This window comes from Gekko japonicus, unplaced genomic scaffold, assembly GCF_001447785.1.
Source record: "Gekko japonicus isolate JY-2015 unplaced genomic scaffold, Gekko_japonicus_V1.1 scaffold103, whole genome shotgun sequence".
NCBI classification, from domain to species: domain Eukaryota; kingdom Metazoa; phylum Chordata; class Lepidosauria; order Squamata; family Gekkonidae; genus Gekko; species Gekko japonicus.
In genome coordinates, this window is record NW_015160210.1 from 1,771,901 (window position 1) to 1,794,964 (window position 23,064).

At 43.7% G+C, this 23,064-nt stretch overlaps 1 protein-coding gene and 1 long non-coding RNA gene across 10 annotated transcripts in view; both read left to right on the forward strand.

Annotated features, from left to right (window-relative positions):
• LOC107108882 overlaps positions 1-3,229 on the forward strand; it is an 8,437-nt gene extending 5,208 nt beyond the window's left edge. For both annotated transcript variants that reach the window (XR_001482457.1, XR_001482456.1), the window contains 2 exons: positions 578-699; positions 3,108-3,229. This is a non-coding gene — a long non-coding RNA (uncharacterized LOC107108882). The remainder of the gene's footprint in view (positions 1-577; positions 700-3,107) is intronic.
• Positions 3,230-6,405: 3,176 nt separating this feature from the next.
• SYNCRIP (synaptotagmin binding, cytoplasmic RNA interacting protein) overlaps positions 6,406-23,064 on the forward strand; it is a 30,614-nt gene continuing 13,955 nt past the window's right edge. For 2 of the 8 annotated variants that reach the window (XM_015409466.1, XM_015409444.1), the window contains exons 1-10: positions 6,406-6,735; positions 8,279-8,438; positions 9,060-9,178; positions 9,330-9,437; positions 9,826-9,939; positions 10,202-10,378; positions 12,221-12,356; positions 13,100-13,305; positions 13,751-13,900; positions 14,784-14,905. In XM_015409466.1, the coding sequence (XP_015264952.1) occupies positions 8,291-8,438; positions 9,060-9,178; positions 9,330-9,437; positions 9,826-9,939; positions 10,202-10,378; positions 12,221-12,356; positions 13,100-13,305; positions 13,751-13,900; positions 14,784-14,905 (1,280 nt within the window). In that variant the 5' untranslated portion in view covers positions 6,406-6,735; positions 8,279-8,290. Of the gene's footprint in view, positions 6,736-7,265; positions 7,340-7,378; positions 7,398-8,278; positions 8,439-9,059; positions 9,179-9,329; positions 9,438-9,825; positions 9,940-10,201; positions 10,379-12,220; positions 12,357-13,099; positions 13,306-13,750; positions 13,901-14,783; positions 14,906-23,064 lie in introns of those variants that run through there. The other 6 variants (XM_015409475.1, XM_015409490.1, XM_015409481.1 and 3 more) reach the window with 6 other exon arrangements.

Genomic DNA, 23,064 nt, shown 5'->3' on the forward strand with positions numbered 1-23,064 from the left:
GTTTTACAGGCCCTGCAGAACTGTAATAGGTTCTGCCGGGCCCTGCTCTCCTCTGGGAGCTCATTCCACCAGGATGGAGCCGCCACCGAGAAAGCCTGTGCCATGATTGACACCAGCCTGGCCTCCTTAAGACTCGGGAGGGCCGGTCGGTTCTGGACCCCTGAACGCAGTGCTCTCTGGGGTACATGTGGGAAAAGGCAGTCCCTTAGGTATGTAGGTTTCCAAAACTGTCCTTGAGAGAACAGCTCTGACAGAACTATGGTTTTAGAAAGCATGTTGAGGTGAACCTGCCTATTGTGAGGGCCAGCTATCATGTTGCTAAATGTATTGCTGAGAATGATAGACCATTCACTGATGATGTATTTGTTTAAAAGTGCATGGTTAAAGTAATGGAGGAAATGTGCCCTGATAGTTGTGTAAGTTTATCTGCATCTACATTCACCAGGCGTGTCAAATGTTGTATTGCTGAGAATGATAGACCATTCACTGATGTATTTGTTAAAAAGTGCATGGTTAAAGTAATGGAGGAAATGTGCCCTGATAGTTGTGTCAGTTTATCTGCATCTACATTCACCAGGCATGTCAAAGAACTAGGAAAAGAGCTGTGTATGTCACTGATCTTCCAACTTCAGAATTGCAGAAGATTGTGCGTGCTGCAGAATTTGAAAGGAACTACAACAGCAGAAAACATTCCTGAAGGTGTGTAAAAGTAGAAAGTCTTGGTCTGAGTTGGGAGAAATTGAAAAGCATCACACCTGATGGTGCAAGAAATGTGGGAAGTAAAACTGGTGTAGTTGCAGGAATCAGTGAAGAGATACTGAAATTAAACAGTACTCTTCCCATGCAATTTCACTAAAACAGTACACTTCCCATGCAATTTCACTACATCATCGTAAGATTCTTCAGTGGGAACATGTGGTGCGTGCTGTTGTATCCAGCATTAATTACATCAGGCACCATGGGCTTACTCATGGTCAGTTTCAAAATTTTCTCTCAGAGATCAAGATGCAGAATACAGAGATGTATGCAGAAGTCAGGTGGTTTAGCAGAGGCAAATTCCTCGAATGTTTTTTCAGTCTTTGTCATGAAATTGGTGTCTTCCTCAAGGAGAAAGGAAAAGGTCAAGAAGTACATTTTGACCCTGAATGGATTGTTGATTTGGCTTTTTTAACTGGTATCCCCGGGCATCTGAATGCATTGAATCTCAGGTTGCAAGGAAAAGGAAAGATTGTGTGTCATGCATTCTGAATTGAAAGCTTTCTCATGTTGCAATGGACTAAAATTTGAGAAGGATGGGAATTTACAATTCAATGTTTAAAGACGCATCAAAGCACTGAACCTATTGCAGGTGGAGTTCCAGAACAGATTCACTGATTACCATAAGCTTGGAAAGGAAATAAGAATGTTTCTGAATGCATTAGAAGTAGCACCAGAAGATGCAAGTAACTTTTTTCAGATGGAACTAATTGATTTTCAAGCCAATGATCATCTCAGATATTTACAAAGAAAATAGATTCTGTTGTGGTCTACCTGACATTTATTAATCTAAAGAAATTTGCCACAGGGATGTTCAGTCTTTGGCACCACATACATCTGTGAACAAAAGATGAAAATTGTGAAATCCAAGTGTAGGTCAACACTTACAGGTGAACATTTACATGACATTTTAAGGGTGTCTGTCACAAACCTTGACTTGGACATTAATGCCCTGGCTAACAAAAACAGCCACAAAAATCACACTGACTAGGTAAGTGTGTGTAGCTAGATAAAAGGATTCCACAGTAAAATATTGTTCCAAAATGGATTGTGTTCAAGTGAACATTTCTTCATTGATCTCTGTTTACTTTTGATCTAAATAGGTTAATAATTTTGTTATGTTTTAAGATGTGGCCTTCTTTAGGCATTGGGCACTCTAATGTGGACCCCATGTACCAGAAGGTTGGGGACCCCTGCTATAGAGGGCTCAATTTATATTTACTAGCTCAGAGCAAAGAAGTAAGGAAGGAACTGGATTGCCACTGTTCCCCCCTCCCCCCAATAGCATTCCTCCAGCTCCCCATGTGCTGTTTCAGGGAGTCCCCCAAGAGTAGCATAGGGGAGGGGGAGGGGGGAATCTATACAAGATTGAATCCATGATGTCTCCCTAAAAAATACTAGTCATTCAAAGTTGCATCTGGCAGTCCAGAAAGAATAAAATAGGATTGATAAATTGTGTATAGAAACTAGAATTTCCTTCTAAAATATTTTTTGTAGAATATAATGCTATCGTTTCATAATTGTTTTATTAAAGATATAAAGATTCAGGTGGGTAGCTGTGTTGGTCTGCAGCAACAGAACAAAGTTTGAGTCCAGTGGTACCTTTTAAGACCAACAAAGTTTAGTTCTGGCTGGGTATAAGCTTTCATGTGCATGCAGACAAAGGCTTATACCTAGAATTAAACTTTGTTGGTCCTAAAGCTGCCACTGGACTCAGACTTCGTTCTAAGGATGTAAAGAAGCAGTTTGTGAAAGCTGAGTTATTTTCATGAAGCCTTCTATAGAAATAAAAAGGTAAGATATTGGCAAATGTCTTGTACATTTAAAATGCAATTAAAAATAAGCAATGACAAATGGACATTTAGAGTATCTGAGAGTGCTGTATGAATTTCTGGCTAAATTATTTAGGGTGCATGGCAGAAAGGGACAAGAGAGCTGTTAAATGTATATGTATTTACATTATTTCATTATATCCTAGTCTTCCAGATAACAGATTATCTCACAATACACAAAATAAAACCAAATTTAAATAGGAAACTACCAGTCTATCCTGCGGTTTAGTGAAATTGGAATGATTGCATTGAGGATTGAGGAAACTAGTGTGACCAGTAGATGCAACACCTTTTTCTACTTGTGGAAGAAGTGCTGGCAATTTCTTACAGATCCCTGCATTTCTGTTCTAAGGGTGTGCCACAACTGAGGGGTGTGTGTGGGGTGGTAGGAGGTTCACTGGCTTGCAGCAAGTAGTGGAAAAGCTCTGTTCCATGAAATCTCTTGAGCTCAGTGGGAAGTCTAAACTGCAATATAATTGACTGAATACACATAACTGAAATCTTTTTGCTTGTTTTTAGTGAAGTTAATTTGGTGTCAGGAAATCAGCTGAAGTCTTCCTGTGTGTACTTCAATCAGCCTCGAGACTTGAGAGATCTGTCTGGGAATTAGCAGTGCAATAAATCTAAAACTTTGGAATTAATGTTTGTATTAAGTGGTCATATGCTTTTATTTAAGTTTTTGAGTGACATCAGAGAATCATACTAAGAACATGTAATTGCAGTGAATACATCAAAACAATTTTTTCCTACAAATTCTATGCTAGATTTTTTCTTGACAATGAACAATTTACTGGTTAATAAGAATGGAGCACATAAAGGAAAAGTGCCCTAAAACAGGGGAAAGATAACATTGCTTAATTAAACAGATGGTCATTGTTTGTAAACCTCACATTGTGGGACAGCACGGTGCAAGATTATTGTCGCTTCTGGCTTCACATAGTAGGGAATGCTTATGCCCAGTGTTCCCTCTAAGCTGAGTTAGTGTGAGAGTACCCAAGTGTGCCGCATGACAGAGTGAGCTCCGGTCTCTAGTTCCAGCTCCTGCCAACCTAGCAGTTCGAAAGCAAGAAATTGCAAGCAGATAAATAGGTACCACTTCGGTGGGAAGGTAACAGCGTTCCGTGCACCTTGGTGTTTAGTCAGGCCGGCCACATGACCACGGAAATGTCTTCGGACAGCGCTGGCTCTTCGGCTTTGAAACGGAGATGAGCACCGCAACCCTAGAGTAGGATTCGACAGGCTTTCGAGCAAGGGAACCTTTACCTTTACTTACCACTCCAGAGCAGAGGTTTTAGCCATGGTTTGTTCTCTGTTTCTTGAGCATCCCCAAGGAGTTCTATGGAATTTTAGACTCCCACCTTAGGCACTACTTTCCATTTTGGGGAGGGTGATGGTGGTTTAAGAGGGTTTTGGAGTTTGTGGGGCTATTGAACACGGAAGCCTCAGACATAACAGCTTAAGGTCCTCCAAAGAAATTCTGCAATTAGGAATGCTCACTGCATTGTGCTGAGTACTACTGGCAAACTCAGCTGCTCTTGCTGATGAAACCTTATGATATGCTAAGTCATTTAGATGCACTGAAGCAGTGTCAATTTGAATTAAAAATGCCATAAAGCTGCTGAAGTAAGCACCGACAAGAAAGCTTGTACTCCACAAATTGTTAGTCTTTATGGTGCTACTTGACAGTTGCTCTGCTGGTATGGCCACAGTTCACCTGCTACACCCTGAATAAATTGATCACAGCAGGATTGATAGCAACTAGGATACTCTACAAAAGATTAGATATACAGGAGATAAGCATTTATGGCTATTACTGAGAGTCGTAAGTGCAGAGGCAGTATATGTCAGTGCTGAATACTGTAAATAGGACTGCTGTTTGCACACCCTGCAGTCTGATTACAGAAGTACCTGACTGGCCACTTAAAATGCACAGATGAAATTAATATTTCAAAGAACTTGGGGAGGTGAGACTGGCTATGTGCTAGCATTTGTGGTAGGAACAAATAGATGACTGCAAGCATTTTGAAGTGATGTGAGTCAGTTTGGTGCAGTGGTTAAGTGCACTCCTCCACTTGGCTGGATGACCTTGGGCAAGCCCTAGTTCTGATAAAAGCTGTTCTTGAAAAAGAGCAGTTTCTGTCAGCTCTTTCAGCCCCACCTACCTCACAGGGTGCCTGTTGTGGGGAGGGGAAGGGAAAGGAGTTTGTGAGCAGCTCTGTGACACCTTTGGGTAGTGAAGGGAAGGGTATAAATCCAATCTCTTCTAAATGTAAGTGGTGAATTGTGCCTTTTTTAAGTTGGGGACTGCATTTATCCTTGGGGAGAAAGCTAGTAAAATGCCTTGCAGTTGCAGAGGGTTAATATAAGGTATTCAATGTGAACTTTTTCCCCATGGAAGGAAACATGGCAAGTGGTTCATGCCTCACACCTAGTTGGGCTTTTCTGTACCCTGGACTATAAAGGATCCCAATAGGGTAGCTGTGTTGGCCTGTGAGAAGAGTAAGATTCCAGTCCAGTGGCGCCTTAAAGACCAATAAGATTTCCAGGGTAGATGCCTTGGGAGAGTCAGTGCAGCTTATAAATGGAATACCACCACCACCACAAACAAGCTTGCATAAAGCTACTTGTGTCTTATGGACACAATAAATATGCTACTAGCCAAGTTTTTCCATGTAGCCAAGGTGGAATGCTAGTTTTTAAAAGGTTGACAAATGGCCACTGGTTCTAGAATAAACATAGTTGACAACTGTTTTTAGTGGCCCACCTGCGTGGCTCAGTGCATGGCAACAAATGGCCACTGGTTCTAGAATAAACACAGCTGACAACTGTTCTTAGTGGCTCAGTGCATGGCAAAGAGTGCAGCATACAAAATGTATTTTTCTAGAGACTAAAGTTTACATCTTACACAAGCCTGAGAAAGTTGTTCACGAGAGTTTATTGGAGTAGTATCACTGCCATGTTCCTAAACTTTCCCATCTGCTTGTCTCAAGCGGCAGTGCCCAGCAGAAAGGCTGTCCCGGGTCAGTGTCCCCCAACCACAACGTCGCCTCTTCTACCCCCTCTGTTCCCCCATCAGCCCTTCCAAAAAGAAATCGCTCGCAAGCAGAGCGAGAAAGGACGTTCCCTCCTGCAAGTAGCCCGTGTCAGCAAAACGCCGCCAAAGTGAGGGAGCCCTGTCCCCTTAGTTACCCCAGCCGGCACAGCTCAGTCTTATTGGGTACACCGGGACCCACCATTCTAGTGCCCAAGTGACTAAATCAACACGATCAACGCTAGACGTGACAGCGGCTGTTTTGTGTCAGTCGTCCAAATCCTGCAGAGAGGGATGTGAGAAAGCAGCTAATGGGGCGAGCAGGCAAGGCGTTCAGGCAACGCTCTCAACCTGTTTCCTTGCAATCTTTCTGCGTCCCCTCCCCGCCCCCGGGCAGGGCTTCGATACTGACAGTGAGAACTCGAGGAAGGGAAGCCAGAGGGACCCGACCGAACCCAGCTCCCTCGTACGTTTGCTTCTAAATGTCAACTAGCGATACACCCTTGCCCATCCCCAGGGCTTCCGACGAGTATGGACCCATTCCCTCCTTAAACGGAAGGATAATTTCACCACGGAAGCCGAATTCTCGCGTGTTTACGTGCGAGAGCCCGAAGCATCGCGTACCGCGAACACTGGCCCCACCTCTGACGAGCACGGCTGAAGAGCCACTTAAAGGAAGGAGGGGACGCTCCCTTTCCTCTCTTTTCTGCTCTTTCCGCGTACAGACCGAACGTCATCCTTCCGCGCACGCGGCCTAGCCTCAGTTTCCGGACTGTCTCTAAACTAGTAATGGGGCGGGGCGTTAAACCCCTGCGGAACTGCCTAGGAGACCCCGGCGTTGGGGCTACGCCAGCGCGCGCGCGACGCCGCCTCCTCCCTGCCTGAGCCGACTGGAAGGGGGCTGGGGGTTGGTTGGTGCCAGCAGCGGCGTGAGCGCTCCAGCGGCCGCCATTTTACGCAGGCTCCTGCACATTCTCCGGACACGTTGAGAGAGCGGAGAAGGGGCAGCTCCGCAACAGCTGAGCCGCCAGCCGCGCCCCCCTCCACACCACCCCCCTCCCCTCCGGAGCCCTTTTAGCTCACCATTCATCACCCCCTCGCCACTCACCCGCACAGGTTAGCAGCCACCCGGGCATGTCAGGCGGTGAAGAGAGAGGCAGGCGGAGAGTGGGGTAGAAGAGCCGAGACCTTAAAACGGTCCCCTGCGCGGAGGGGTGGGTCGGAGGGGGGGCTGTTGGGGCTAAGGCGGCTGCCTCGGCCGACGATTCTGGGCTCTTCTAGGGGAACCAACAAAGAAAGAGAGAGGAGCAGCGCTGGCGGGGCGGGCGGGCCTGTCCCATACAGCGGGGGTTTTGCCGCCGGGGATGGGGCATGCATGGCGGACTAGGCCGGGACCCGCAGATATGTCATGGTGAGGGGTGGGCAAAGGGGACGGGAAACAGAAGCCACGCGCCTGCCTGCCTGCCTGCCTGCCTGCCTCTCCCTCCCTCCCTCCTTCCCTCCCTCCCTCCTTCCTTCTTTCCCGGGGAGCGCTGGGAGCTCCGGCGGCTTCATTGTCCTGGCGGCAGCGCCATTCATTGGCCACGAGGCGCCTCCCGGGTGGGGTGGGACGGTGACGGGGAAGGCTGGAGAGGCAGGGGCTGAGAGGCTGCCGCCACAGTGGCTGCGGGACTGGGTGTCGCGTGCCTCTAGTCACGTAACGAGGCCGGAATAGGAGGAGGTCTGATAGCCAGCTTTGCACATTGGGGTCGGGGGAATCCAGAGGAGGGGAGGACTGGGTATGGCTGGACGCGCCTATGTGTCTTTCTCTACATTGTTCCGGGGAGCCGTGAAGGCATGGAAAGTCCTCCTGCCTTCATTCCGTTCCTTTTCTACCCCCCTCCCCTATGGCGAAATCGGGCCCAGGGTGTTGCAATTCCTCTCCCGGAGGAGGAAAAAAAGGGATGGGGGGAAGGAGGAGGGGGAGGGAAAGTCTGGTTTTCCGGAGGAGGGATGGAGGGAAGTTGGTCGCTGGAGGAAGTTGTAAGACATTTGAATGCGCCGAGCACGTGTTCTTTTTCGGCTTATGGCGGCGGCTGCCACCTGGGATAGATGTGGACTGGGAAGCGCTTTTGTTCCCTTTGCTTGGTTGCTGTAGGCCTGTCAAGGAGAAGTGGCCTGAGTGTAGGCAGGGGAGGGGTGGTCGTGCCATATGATGGGTCGACATAATTGATCAGAGCAAAAAAAGTAGCAGTAGATGGCCGTGGCTGTATCGCGGGGGTGGCGTCTGCACGTTCTTTCTTGCCCCTGGGTTCTTCCATTTCTAACTTATACAGAGCTGTTTAGGGTGTGCTAGGGAGAGAAAAGGAGGTGAGTCAGAGTTTGGTGGACTGTGTAGCACTTGTAGTAAAAGCTTCGCACCTCTCTAGGCTTTGGTTCTAGAGTATGCCTTTGCGCTACTGGTTTTTTTCTTTTGAAGCTTGCAAGCTTTCTTATTTTAAAACTAGTAGGGAGAATGGGTTAAGTTTTGAAGCGTCTAGTGGGCAGTTGCATGTATTGACGCCCCTTTTTCTGTTATTAATAAGCTCGTTTGACCAAAGGTCTTGAGCAAATATTGACGTCCAAACTGTTTGGCTTCAAGGTTTCTAGCTTAATTATGATGCTTATTGCATTTGAACAGATATCTGGAAACATGGCTTCTGAACATGTTAATGGGAATGGTACTGAAGAGCCCATGGATACTTCTGCTGCAGTTACCCATTCTGAGCATTTCCAGACATTGCTTGATGCTGGTTTACCACAGAAAGTTGCTGAAAAACTAGATGAAATTTACGTTGCAGGTAAGATGTAAAACTTGCAAATTCACATGTTCAATTTTTCTATTGGACGTTCCTTGCTTTGGGCTAAAATAGCAACTTTTTGTGGTTTCCAAAAAACTATGGGGTTTGCAGTCGTCTTAGTAAGTGCTTGGATGGTCAACTGCTATATAATACTTATGATAGTCCAGATTGGGTGGTGGTGAGGGTAAACTCTTGTAAATCAGGCTTTAGGAAGAATGCATAGTGGATTAGAGTGGTTTGTGTTTGGAGCAGGGTAGTTCACTGAGGTATTCATTGTGTGCATCTCTTGTGGGTGACAACTTTGATAGAATGTTTAGGTTTGTGGGTGCAAAGGCTATTGTGTGCAGTCATATTCTGAAGCTCAGTTTGGACAGTAAGAGATTTGTTGAGTGTTTCAGGTTAATTCTTAAGAGCCCTTACATTGTGATTTATAGATAGCTACATAGTAACTGTAGGTATAAGTTATGTCATATATTTGAAGGTTAATTCATTTGATTGACTAATATGTTTTTCTTATTTAGTAAAGAAAAAGATCCTAATTCAACCTCTTCAGTGGTGGCTTCTGAAATACCATAAACTACCTGATTGAAATATTCTAAAATAAAGTATTTTTCTTTCTAGGGTTAGTTGCTCACAGTGATTTAGATGAAAGAGCTATTGAAGCTTTAAAGGAATTTAATGAAGAAGGTGCATTGGCAGTGCTTCAGCAATTTAAAGACAGCGATCTATCTCATGTTCAGGTAAAGTACTATAGTAGAGGCTTTTTGCTTGGTAGTGGCTTGTGCTAGCCCATATACATAACTCATAGAAGTAAGGAAGATCCAATTTTAATTTTATGCCTGCTTCCTTAAATCTGCCCAATATAATAACAAATGATAATTTCTTTTAAAGAACAAAAGTGCCTTTTTATGTGGCGTAATGAAGACATACAGACAGCGAGAAAAACAAGGGACCAAAGTGGCAGATTCTAGCAAAGGACCAGATGAGGCAAAAATAAAGGTATGTTTTATTACAGGAAACTATATTTATTTCTGTCCCTGGCTCCTTGATGGTATTGTTTCATGTAGCTATAACTGTCATAAAAGTAATTTGGGTTGGGGTATTTCTAGTAGTAGCTGAGTCATATATGCTATTTATGTACATTGTGGGCTTAAGCTTGAGTCACATGTTATTTCTGAAACCGATCTTGTGTGTTACCTGACAAGAGTTTGTGACACCAGTACAATTGTGCTGGTATGGCATTCCTTAAAGCCATATTGTACATTTGCTGGTGCCATGATTTGTAGAATTGGTTTCTCATTTGGCTTTGGGTGGTCCTACTCAGGTAATGAACGCTGTTAGAAAATTTATTATACACAAATTAAAAGTTCTGAATTTAAATCTGAAGGCACTTTTGGAGAGAACGGGTTACACGCTTGATGTGACTACTGGACAGAGGAAGTATGGTGGTCCTCCCCCAGAGTCTGTCTATTCAGGACAGCAGCCATCTGTTGGCACTGAGGTAAGCAAGTTATATTTGGGTGTGATTAGGGTTGCCAACACACCTAGAGAAAAATATCCTCTTTAACAAAGGCTTAATTTGTGGAAATGTGCAGATGAAGCTTTTTATATGTAGCTAAATAGTATCTACCACTTGTTGAATAACATTCCTAAGTTAAGGGGACAGGATGATTTTCTCCAGGCACTTGGCAACTCTAGGTATAAAAAACAGTATTCACCTCTGTTGTGCTTTTAAAATATATATACATATATATTTTTAATAGATATTTGTGGGTAAGATTCCAAGAGACTTATTCGAGGATGAGCTTGTGCCGTTGTTTGAGAAAGCTGGACCTATTTGGGATCTGCGCTTAATGATGGACCCGCTGACTGGTCTAAATAGAGGATATGCTTTTGTCACTTTTTGTAACAAAGAGGCAGCTCAGGAAGCTGTTAAATTGGTAAGTCTTTTCATTGTGGTGTTCTGGGCTTCTTAAAGTAATCACTGTAACTGCTGGCAGTAGCTAATACATTTTCTCATTAGCTTACATTAATATATAGTTTCAAGCTGCTTAGTGTTTGCAGAACTTCATTTCTGGTCGCATTGTCCTATCTGTACTTAAATTAACTTTATCTTGTGTTTTGACTTCATAGTTAGTATTTCTGGTTTTTCTTAAGTAAGCTACTTAAAAGCTACTTATTGTGGATACTGCCCAGTATAATTTCTGTTAGTGGGTTGAATGTTGGAGTAATGATGGTTCTTAATGTCCATGGGTGTATACTGACCCTTAACAACAAAAAGGAAAAATGGGTTACAAAATGTTCTGTGTAATTTTTGAAAGTGGAGAAGTAGAAAATTGCTGTAAGTAAACTTCTAGCTTTCTAGATTGGTATCATTTAAATAGAAATAGCTTCAGGAATTAGACAATAAATATATTATTTAAATGTCACCGTTTTCTGGTGAAGCTTCCTGATTCCCCCCCCCCCCCCCCCAAAAAAAAAAGATTAATGATTTCTGGGGTGATGGTTGTGTTACCAATATTGCATTCTAGGCAGTTGATGGGATTTTTAGTTTGGTCTTGAACACTTTAAGAAGCAAGTCAAGTTGGTAGTGTAGTCCTATTTGGCTATTACTGCCTGACCCTTTTGTGTGATGTTTACAGCTTTCAAGCAGCACACTGGAGTTATTTTGTTCCCATTGTCAAAAGATTAGTCTTACATTTCATAAAGTCCTAAGAACTCCTTGTGTTAACTTGTTGATGGATATTCTGAATGGGAGGTAATCTCTCATATGAATACTACTTTCTTGGAAGTGAATTCTACAATTGGTGTCCTAAACCAAAACTTCTATTGTAGGCAAATGTGTCCAAGGTTTGAGACCCCAGTCATCTTTGCAATATGGTTAAAAATAGTTGCTTTCATTAAATGTTCATATAGAATGTTGCCAGTTGTGAAGCCCCCCAACCCAGTAATACTGTCTAATTCTGCCATACTGTGGCTCCCTAATCTTATAGATTGATTTTTGCTGCTATGTTTGTGCTGTTAGAACTAAACGTCACCTTGCATACTAGGAGGTGTGGGATGGTACAGTAGCCATACACAGGAGCACTTGGCCTGTTCATTTTTACAACATCTTACAGAGACAAGGACAATGTGTTTTGACCTGTGCTTGGGCTAGGATTGGCTTCAGCAGAAGCGCACGACTCCTGGAACCACTAGTTTGATATTGTGAGTTTCCTGCTTGTAGTAATCAGAGTGATTTGTAACTTCTTGTTAACTGTTTTGGGCACTTAATGCAATGTATGACTATTGCAGGAAATACATCATCATGTGTTTGCTTGAAAGTTTTGCTAGAAATGTTAGGTTTTTAAACACTTAGTATGCAGGATGGACACCCTGTAATAAAACTAGTTGATGCTGAAAAAAAGTCTTGACCTGTCTGTACTTGGTAATTCATTTTGTAGCTTAGAGTCATAACCTGGTGTTCTGAGTTACTTGTAATCTTAGAGCAGGAAGGAACACGACCATCTGATTAAACACCTTGCTTAAACAGGGTACCTACATGGCTGTGTAATAGGAAACATACTGGCAAACATGGAGAGTGGTAGCACTACAGAAAATGTCTGCTTTGCAAAAGTCTATATACCTTAAGCAAGTGAACCGAATTACTATAAAAGAGTTCTTGAACAACTATTAACATATACTGACCCTTTTACAATAAAGTCAGAAACTGAATTTAGCAAGCAAAATGAAGGCAAGAATAAACTGCTTTGGATAATCTTTCCTGTGTAACTTTCTTCTAGTATAACAATCATGAAATTCGTTCCGGAAAACACATTGGTGTATGCATCTCTGTAGCCAATAACAGACTTTTCGTTGGCTCTATTCCTAAGAGTAAAACCAAGGAGCAGATAGTTGAAGAATTTGGCAAAGTAACAGGTAAACTGCTTGATGCTTTTGATGGGTAAATACAAAAGGAAAGATTTACTCTGAAGTGATCATTGATGGATTTTTTCACCATCTTTTGGCTGTTGAATGATGATGATATTCTAAACTGAGATCATGCATAATACTGAATTTATGGAAGGCGGTAGAGGTGGAATCAGTACCTAGGTGTTGATGCCTCTATGCTGTCATGCTGGGGTCTTAAGTGTTGCTTAAGAAAGCCTATCTAGAGTAACTTATACCAGTCTTTTTTTTGAGTTTGCTTTTTCTTCCTATGTAGTGTCTGGCTCGTGAGATTTCTTTAATGAAGGAAACATTTTTTTCTGGCTTTCATTGCATAATGATGGCTGAAGAAACAGCAGGAAGAATTTTGAGAACCTTTGTCCTCCATCTCTCTTACTAGTTTAGGTAGCTTGTGCTCTCCTCCATTTTATTACAGCCTTTTGAGGTGGGCTGGGGTGAGAGAATGGGATCATCCCAAAATCACACAATGAGTTTTCATGGCTGAATAGGGATTTGAATGCAAGCCTCCCTGCTCATAGTTTTGTGGTTAACCATGCCAACACTCATTTTAGGGGCCTTTACCTTCCTGGCTGCTTGTAATCCCCCACCTTCCAAAATCACTTTGCTTCCTTGTCCCTTCATGACAGATTTTTGGAATCTGCTTTGTTACTGAGACCTTTGTGAAGGTATGTGTGATGGGATAACTAAACATATCTGGTTGGCTTCAATTTCAGAGGGTCTTACAGATGTAATACTGTATCATCAGCCTGATGACAAGAAAAAGAATAGAGGTTTTTGTTTTCTTGAATATGAAGATCACAAAACAGCAGCTCAAGCCAGGCGCAGATTAATGAGCGGAAAAGTGAAAGTCTGGGGAAATGTCGTTACAGTAGAATGGGCTGATCCTATAGAAGATCCAGATCCAGAAGTTATGGCAAAGGTAAGATAAGTAAAGAAATAGAAAATTTAATTTGCAAATATTTCAAAATATGTCAAAATAATAGTTGGTATTTAATAGGTAGAAGGATACTGTTTTGAAACATATTCTGTTTCAAATGGAAAGTTTTATAGAAATGATGACACTTGTAAATGTATGTTTCTATTATGACCTGAGCCTCTTCTGCAGTATTTGCCAGTTATAGAATAATTATGTAGAAGAGATATACCCATTAAGATATTGGATTGAACTGCCCAAACTGTATTTTTTAATGATGCTTTGAAAAGGTGTGGTTGAACATTTCTACAACTGGGATTTCAAGATGAGAGCCAAAATTTCAATCCAGGTTTGTAAAACTGGCATGTCTCATAGGTTACCCTTATAGTTAACTTTTGCAAAGAAAGAAGCAAAATTGTTTTCTAATTAACTCTTGATACCTTGTTCTTAGGTGAAAGTGTTGTTCGTGCGAAATCTTGCAAATTCAGTCACAGAGGAAATTCTAGAAAAGGCCTTTAGTCAGTTTGGAAAACTGGAGCGAGTGAAGAAGCTAAAAGATTATGCTTTCATTCATTTTGATGAACGTGATGGTGCTGTAAAGGTAGGTTTGGAGAGTCCAAAGGAATTAATAATGAATAAATTACATTGTCTTAAATGAGAGAAACGTGCTGTTCATGTCCAGAAGCTTGGAAGTTATTACCACCTATTGTCTTTAGGTTGGTTGGTGACTTTCATTTTTAAAATCTCTTTATATCTATCATTTCTGCTTCTGGAGCTCCTTGAGTTACTCATTGCTCCCTGAAAAAAAATTAGGGGCTGTGTCTGGCTTAAGGTACTTTGATACACTTCCAGGAATTAACAAGAATACCAAAATGTAAAAATCTAGATAATTCAAGCAAATCATTTGCGCCACATGCTCAAGTAAGAGGAGCCTTGTGGAATCATCTGCCCAAATGTTCATGACTCCAAGAAAAGGCATTTATGCTTTTGGTGCAGAAACCCAATTCTCTAAGCAGTTACAGAATGAAATATTGTTACTTTTAGCATAACTTTATTATACCTAACTTGAAATTCTGCTTCTAGGTTTGCAGATATTGTTCTGTTGTCCTCTGTAGCATACAGATTTAATCCAAGTCTTCTCTACATACACTTTTAATAGTGTATACAATTTTATAGTTGCTAGAGATGAGATAGTATATCTTGTCTTATTTCAGGTATTTTCTTTCTAGCATAGAGGCTATTGCAGCCTTGATATCCAGTCCTTATGTTAGCTAATAATTTGAAAATCTGCACTTTGGAAGCTAAATTTGTCTCTTGGGGACAGGAAATAGTGCTTATACACACTATATGCTTCTCATCAATTTTTATCTGTTCTATTGTTACTGTCCGCGTTGCCCATGTTCATCCGATATTTTGCACATTGTTTAAATAAAAGTTTCTGTAGGGATTTGTTATAATTATATTTTTTCTCAACTGTGCTTTAGGCAATGGAAGGAATGAATGGCAAAGATTTAGAAGGAGAAAATATTGAAATAGTTTTTGCAAAGCCACCGGATCAAAAAAGAAAAGAACGAAAAGCACAGAGACAAGCTGCTAAAAATCAAATGTAAGTTTTGAATTCTCGGATTTGGATGCACTTGAGTCCTCCTGCATATTGTGGGTTAGAAATGTTGTCTTTGTCTTCTAATGGATTTTCTAATGCATACATATTACACAGTCAGCTGGCATAGTTGTACTGGAATAGGATCTGGGAGGCCTTGGTTTGAATCTCCACTCTGGGATAGAAGCCTAATCTACCTCAAAGGGTTGTTGTCAGGATAACATTGAGTACATGAGTGGTATCTGCAGAGAAAAATAGCATATCACTAAAGTGGCATATCAGTATATCTATTTATCAACATGGCCTCGTCTGGGGATATTTAAATCCTGAGACTGGAGCAATCAACAGATAATACAGATCTTAGAACCTTTAACCCCAGTTTGCAGAAATATTTGAAATAAAAATGTATATATTTGGGGGGATTAATCCCCTCAAATAATAAACACAGCACTTGTACCTTTGCAAAATAGATGTCGACTGAAATCTGTGGCCGTTGAGGGAGTTTTTTGCCAGCATTCAAATCTTGGCTTCTGTTAGTAAATGGCAGTGGGGAGGGCCCTTTTTAAGGCTATTTTAGCCTCCCAGTGTGCCCATGCTCCCTCCATGCTGTCAGGGAGGAAAGGACTCATTGGGGTCAGAACCAGGAGCAACCACTGGACAGTTTGCTACTATACAATATGCACAGCTCACCCAGATGTGACACTATGACTTCATACCACACAACTTTCATAACTGGGCCCAGCAGTGGCTTACTGAACTTGCCCAGACTTTTCCTGAGGAGAGGTTTTTGAGAAGAGGTTAGAAAGGAAAAGTTGAGAGGCTGTACTCTCAGCCTAATCTACCTCAAGTTGTTGTGAGGGTAAATTCAAGGTGAAGGAAGGTGCTTTTGGTTTCTATTGGGGAGAAAGACAGGGTATAAATGAAGTTAATAAATAAAGTTGAAGATGGGGGGCAGATAAAATATAGGTTGGTTGATAAGTGGGAGGGAAAAAGAAGTAGTTGGAAAGGAAGAGGATTGGGGGCTGTCAGGGAGGAGGAGAAGGGGATATGGGGGAAAATGAAGGAACTTCTGCAAGTCCTTCTAGTTCCCTACCTGTCCATATCTAATACAAATAAAAGTTGTTAAACATTTGTAAAAAATAAAAAATGTGTTGTGTCATAGAGTATAGGTTACAGATGTCAGCTTCACTTATGCATGCTTTCTGGTGTGTGTGTGTGTGTGTGAAACGTGAAGGGAATTACTGTGTTAAAAATCTTTCCGTATAGTAGACTGAGTCCTCTTTTGTTTGGCCATATGTGTATGGGAGGGGTCATTTTGTAGAAAAAGTGCTGCAGGAGCTAATTAGCATACCCAATAAGTTATTAGCATAATAGCTCATTTGCATATGCCACGCCCCCTGACATCACTGGAAGTGATGTCAGAAGGGGAAGCAAAAAGGCCTTCCCCGCCCTTTCCCAGCCAGGCGGGGGGGGGGGGGGGGAAGGGAGAAGGGGGTTAAAGTTTTAAAGTTTAACCCCCTTCTCTTTTTATGCCCTCACCCCCCCGCCGGCCTGCCAAGGCCAAGGGGAGGCTTTTGAAGAGAGAAGGGGTTTAAAGTTTAAACCCCTTCTTTCTAGAGTCACGCCACAGAATGCAATGGAGAGATCGCGCTGCTACTGTGACGCAACTCTAAAGAGAAGGAGCTTGGGGGCGGGGCTAGCCGCCACTGCAATTTGTCCGTGCTCCAGTGCGCTCCAGGCCCAAATGACCCCTCTGTGTGTGTGTATATCTATGTTGGGCAATTGCTGCTTTTTCCTGAGGTGTAGAGAAAGTGAATGTCTGACTAATTCTGTTAAGAGCAGAAGAGGCATGCAGTTGACAGGGCCTCATGTTACTATCCTTCCAGCTCTGTTCATGGAAACTTCTGTGTCTGATTAAATGCTATGAAGTTTCCATTTTTGTATTTTATAATTTCCTTGACCTATTAGCTATTTGGTTATATCTCCTATGGTTATAATTGTTACGTTTATTTAGAATACCTACAGTGCAATTGTATGCATGGTTGAAAAGTATGCACCATTGAGTAAACACGCATACAAACAGGCTGCTAAGGAGTCTTTTATAAGCAGTGGCAATCATTGACTGTTAAGTTTTGATTTTCTTCTGTTTTTAATTTTTTTCCTCCATTTTCTTCATAGAATAAAATGGTAACCTCTGATATACAAGTTCAGGATTACAGCCTATGAGTAGCTTTGGCATGTTTATAGGTATTTAATGTTTGCCATGGCAAAGTGTATGTTGGGGGAGGCATCTGTAGGGGAGCCACAGCTAGCTGCAGCTCCCATTTATATTTCTCTTTTGAGAGTCTCACCCCTCCCCATATTGGGGGAGGTCACAATTCTCTCAGCATTTTTATGAACCTACAGGCCTATTTCAAGTGTAAAACAGCTCTGAAGAAATGTTTTTTCTTCCTTGTAATTAGTATGGAGCCATAAGCCTTGCTGATTGAACTTCTCCTTGTATAATGTGTCACAGACTCCCCAAGCCAGGGAACTTGTTTTAGGTGTGTGACTGGCTGGGCAAGAGAAACAAAAGGCTGAAGTGTGAATCCACATGCTCCAGGGTATTGCCACCGCCAGACCCTTTAATTAGCTAGGGGACCAGGCCTTCAGGTCTCCCAGAAATCAGCTCTGCAGGATTGTCCATTTACAAGGAGAGTTGGAGAAACAGCTTACTTCGTAGCTGTAGCCAACCTGATCCAAAGGACTGGTTTCAAATTGAAGTCCCAGAATTCAAGAACACATCAAATATAATTAAAGCAGTTTATTAGAAGGATATAAGGGAATAGGCAATAAAAGATCAATGTGGTTAAAATAGTAAAGCTAAATAACTAACCTAGATACGAACAATGGTTCTCTAACCCAGAGGTTAGAGCTAGTTCCAGAGCCTGAATCAACAGGTGCCCGCCATGCTGGCCCACCCCAGGTAAGAGTATCTCAAGCTATAAAGCAAAACTAGAATGAAGAATCTTTCTCTTATGCCTTGTAGCCTGCACTGCAATGATTCTAACTAGCTAATCAGATATCGGCTCAGTGATGTAATCTAACTAACCACTGGTGTTACTGACCAGGTGATGCAACCAATTCGGTAGGATTGCCAGTTAGTTTCTAACACTCTACAGCTGTAATAGATCTAATTAACAAGCACCCACAAATGTTTGAATAAACAAATGAAATGCGTAGGCCCACTTAGGCAGCCTTGAAACCAAAGCAGATGATGTTCCTAACCCCTGTGAATATCTCCCATCCTCCTTATCTTTTCCTCTGAGCTGCAGTTCTCAGGGAACAGAAGTCTTCCATGTTCTTTAGGTCTCAATCTGAAGCACTGTTTCGGTTTTGAACAAGAAACTATGGAAGATGCCTAGTCTGTTGATAGTATGGGTTTTATTTTTTCATTATTTACTCAAAAATTTACTCACAAATCCTGCCTTACAAGGGCTGCCAAGGTGGCTAACAATTTAAAACATAGATAATAAAAGTATATTTTAAAACCATTAAAATCACCTCCCATCATACATTATTAAAACAATTTTAGAAGCAGAGTTAACATACATTAGAAACATTGGTTAGAAAGATGGGATCATTGAGGAAATGTCAAATGAAAGGTGGACAATGGAGACAGAACGGGACAGCCTAATCTCCCTGGGGAGAGAGCTCCAGAGCTTTGGTGCCATGACCAAGAAGGCCCTCTCCTGGGTTGCTACAGGCCTAATCTCAGAAGATGGGGGCACCTGAGACAGGACCCTCAAAGATGACTTTATAGTTGGGTTTGGCAGTCTTTCAGGTATGTTGGTCCCAAACCATATACGGCTTTGAAAGTCAAGACTAGCACTTTGAATTGTGCTTGGAAACAAATTGGAAATAAAAGTGGATGGGCCAAGACTGGAGTGATATGATCCCTACCACCTATTCCAGTCTCCCTTCTGGCATCAGCATTCTGTATCAATTGAAGTTTTCGAATGCTTTTCAAGGGCAGCCTCACATAGAACGCATTGCAGTCATCTAATCTGGATATAACTGGGGCATGCGCCACAGTGGTCAAATCGTTTCAACCCAGGAATGGTCACAGATGGCTGACCATCAAAGCTGCTAAAAGGCACTCTTGGCCACAGCTGCCACATGCTTATTCAGCAGTAGGCCTGGATCCAAGAGCATCCCCAGACTACAAACCTGTTCCTTCAAGGAAGTGCAACCCCACCCAAAACAGGTGATACCTTAACTCTTGGGTCACACCTTCCACCCACCAGTAGCACTTCCAACTTGTTGGGATTAAACTTCACTTTATTAGCTCACATCCACTCCAGAACTTCCTCCAGGCACTAGTTCAAGGTTTCTACAACCTCCCTGGGGTCAGCTAGAAGTGCAAGATAGAGCTGAATGTCACCCACATATGGGTGATATCTCTGGATAGCCTCACCTAGGAGTTTCATGGAACCTTGTCTCAGACCACCTTCTCACACCTGCCTTCCAGGTAGGACTGGAACCACCATATAATAGTGCCTTCCAATCTCAGTCCAGATATGTGGTTCAGAAGGAAATGCCATGATCAGTGGTATCAAAAACTGCTGAGAAGTCCAAGAGAATCAACAGAGTTTCACTCCATCCATCTCCCTGCACAAGTCGTCCACCAGGGCTGTTTCAGTCCCATAGCCAGGCCTAAACACAGACTGAAAGGTGTCCAAACAATTTGCTTATCCAGAAAAGCTTGATGTTGTCCAACCACCACCCATTAAATCACCTTGCTCAAGAATGGAACATTCCATAATGTTTTCAGCATTCTTGAAGTTCAGAATAAATCACCCGACTGAATCCTGGTTGTAAGCACACTGCATCTGTACACATATTGATTGTTTGGAGAGCAACAAATCTGAGTATTATTTCCCTGCTAAAATTGTGAATCGTAGGTATGTGCTCTGATTTCAGTCAAGGCCTATTCTTGGACTCGTACTGGTCAAGTACTTGCAGTTATTTTGGCATATAATCAAGCCTTTGCTGTATTGGTCCCTCTTAAGGAAAGCTTTATCCAGTCATTCATCTTTGCCTATTCCATATTCTGAGGGTCAGCTACTGCTGCATTTTAACTTCTCCTTCAGTGGGGGGAAGTCATCCAGAACTGGTCAGGTCATGACTCTGCTCGCTCTGATAGGGCTATGCAAATTCTTTTGTGTGTCTGGCTCTTATTGGAGATATCCTAGGCTAACCCCTTAAGCTTTGCATAGCCCTGCCGCTCAATAGGAGACTTAAGCTTAGGCTCCAACTTAAACAAAAAAAGAATGAGAGGGAGAGGGGGGGGACCCCTTGAAGTCAGCAAAAGTTTAACGAGAGACAGAGTTGTCAAACTTAGTAAGAGCAGCTACAACTTAGCTCGTATGGCTGCCAAGGAGTATCAAAGTAGGGTGCCACAAGGAAGAAGGGCGCCATGGCGGAGAAGATCAGCCCCCCTTCTGAGGCATCGGCCGGTGAGTCAGCGGCAGCAGTAGGCACAGCAACTGTGCAGGACGAGCAATCAATCCCCAAGCCCTCTTGGGGGGGGGGGGAAGTGACAGCAGCCATGCTGGATTTTGGCAATGAAGAGACAGTTGGCGTGGTGACACAGGTCAAGTAGTCTGAGCCCTCAGACTCCCATCCCCCCCCCCACGCCCGGCCCTGAAGAAGGCGGCAAGGAAGAGGAGTGGAACACAACTTCCCCGGACTCTGAAGAAGCGCCGTGGGAAATACAATGGGCTGGTGAGTCCACCCGGTGAAAAACATCTGATGCTGGAGAAGGTGCCAGGAGGGGAGGCAATCCCAAATCCAGCACCTAGACCGCGGGGGGCCATGAGTCTGGGACTGGGGCGGGAACCACCTTTCCATGGGGGCAGGCCGGCCATCCTGCGCAGGGGTTCCCAGGCCCTCAGATGGCGCAAATGCAGCCAACTGTGGTGCCTTTAGCCCCGGCCCACCCGCTTACTCGCAAGTAGACCCAGGCCTGCTTGCAACGTTACATAGCCAGGCCAAGCTGGATATGGCCGATGATGGGGGGCCTTGGACTTTCCCAACATGGGGAGCCGCCCCACGTGATGTGGGGGGGGGCAGCAGGGTCCAGCTTTCAACCACCAGCCATGCAGTCTGAGTGGCGAAGGAGGCACAAGAGAGGTCGGTCCCCAGACAGAAGGAGCCAAAGGGGGGAGAGCAACTCGCTGGAATGCTCATGTGCTTCCTTAGGATCTGCCTCCCCATCCAAGCATGTTTTATCTCCCCCCCCCCGCCCGCAAGCTTCCCAGGTACAGGGAGGTGCAGGGCCAGCATTGTGAGCCCATAAGAACATAAGAGAAGCCAATGTTGGATCAGGCCAATGGCCCATCTAGTCCAACACTCTGTCACACAGTGGCCAAAAATACCTGGTGCCATCAGGAGGTCCAGCAGTGGGGCCAGGACACTAGAAGCCCTCCCACTGTTGCCCCCCCAGGCACCAAGAATACAGAGCATCACTTGCACCAGCCTGAGAGTTCCTATCTATACCTTGTGGCTAATAGCCACTGATGGACTTCTGTTTCATATGCTTTTATCTAATTCCCTCTTGAAGCTGTCCATGCTTATAACTGCCGCCACCTCCTGTGGTAGTGAATTCCATGTGTCTCTTTGGGTGAAGAAGTACTTTCTTTTATTTGTTCTAACCCGACTGCTCAGCAATTTCATTGAGTGCCCACGAGTTCTTGTATTGTGAGAAAGGGAGAAAAGTACTTCCTTCTCAACCTGCTCTATCCCAGCTCTATCTTATAAACCTCAATCGTCACCCCTCAGCTGTCGTTTCTCCAAGCTAAAGAGCCCCAAGCGTTTTAACCTTTCTTCATAGGGAAAGTGTTCCAACCTTTTTATCATTCTAGTTGCCCTTTTCTGCACTTTTTCCACTGCTATAATATCCTTTTTGGGGAGGGGGGGGGAGGGACGCAGCTCTAGCAGACGCAGAGCAGAGGCCACCATCCTGCAAACCCCTAGGGAAGAGGCTACACGTGCAGCATCCCCTGTATCTGCATTGGAGAGGCCACATCCCTTATTGCATTCATGGAAGGAAACTCAGCAAGAGAGGAGAGGGATTAGTCAGGAGAGGAGACTGAAACTCCGACTACTTCCTGCAGAATTTTCCAAGGAGAACACTTCCAGAGATTGCTGAACAAGGTGATAACCACTTTAAATTACCTGGTGGATGTGACAGAATTACCCAGATCGGCAGTATCTGCCAATTTGGACAGGAAGGGGGTTCAAAGATTCCCCCAGAGTTCAAGCAGTGTCACCCTTCCCAGACTCATTCGATTGTATCATGAGGGTGGAGTTGGCGCTTTTAGGCGTGGGAAAACCCTTACTGTCCCTGGCCAAGGGGTTCTACATGCTACCAACAGAGAACTTGGAGGATCTGAAGTAGCGCTGCACTCAGGAGCTGTTCTTTCTAAGGATGGAGGGAACACCCTAAAGGACACCATGGACAGATAGAACGAGGCAGCTTTAAAGAAGTCTCACAAAGCTGTGTCACTGGCCATTAGGTTTTCAGCGGTCCTTTCAAATTTTACAAGAGCAATAGTCATTTGGGTGGATAACCTTCAAAACCAGGAGGCTAGTCTTAGCAATAGTCATTTGGGTGGATAACCTTCTTGAAAACCAGGAGGCTAGTCCGCTTGAGCTAAGGAGATCCCTGCTAAAGATGAAAGGGGCAGCTGAGTTTGCTTCGGACGTCTCTGGACAACACAGTTCTGCGGAAAGGCACAGGCAATGAAAATTATTGTAAGGCATCATATTTGGCTCAAATATTGGAGAGTGGACGCACTATCCAAAAGCAACTTATTTATGGAAACGAGGGAGGAGAAGAAGGCCATCCCATCGTCTTCCTGTAGCAGGGACCAGGATGCAAAAAGCGGGACTCACCAGATCTTTTGTGGTTTTAGGTCTTCCAGCAGAGGAAAGGATAGCAAGGACTACAAGAGCTTCAGATCCTTTCCATACAGAAACAGAGCAACCACCAAACGCCCGGCTGCCTTCAGGCAGGACAAACATACCCAGACCAAGAAGCAGTCCGCATGACTGCCTGATTGGGGGGAAACTCCAGTTCTTCATGCAAAAGTGGCATACATTAACCATGGACAAATGGGTAC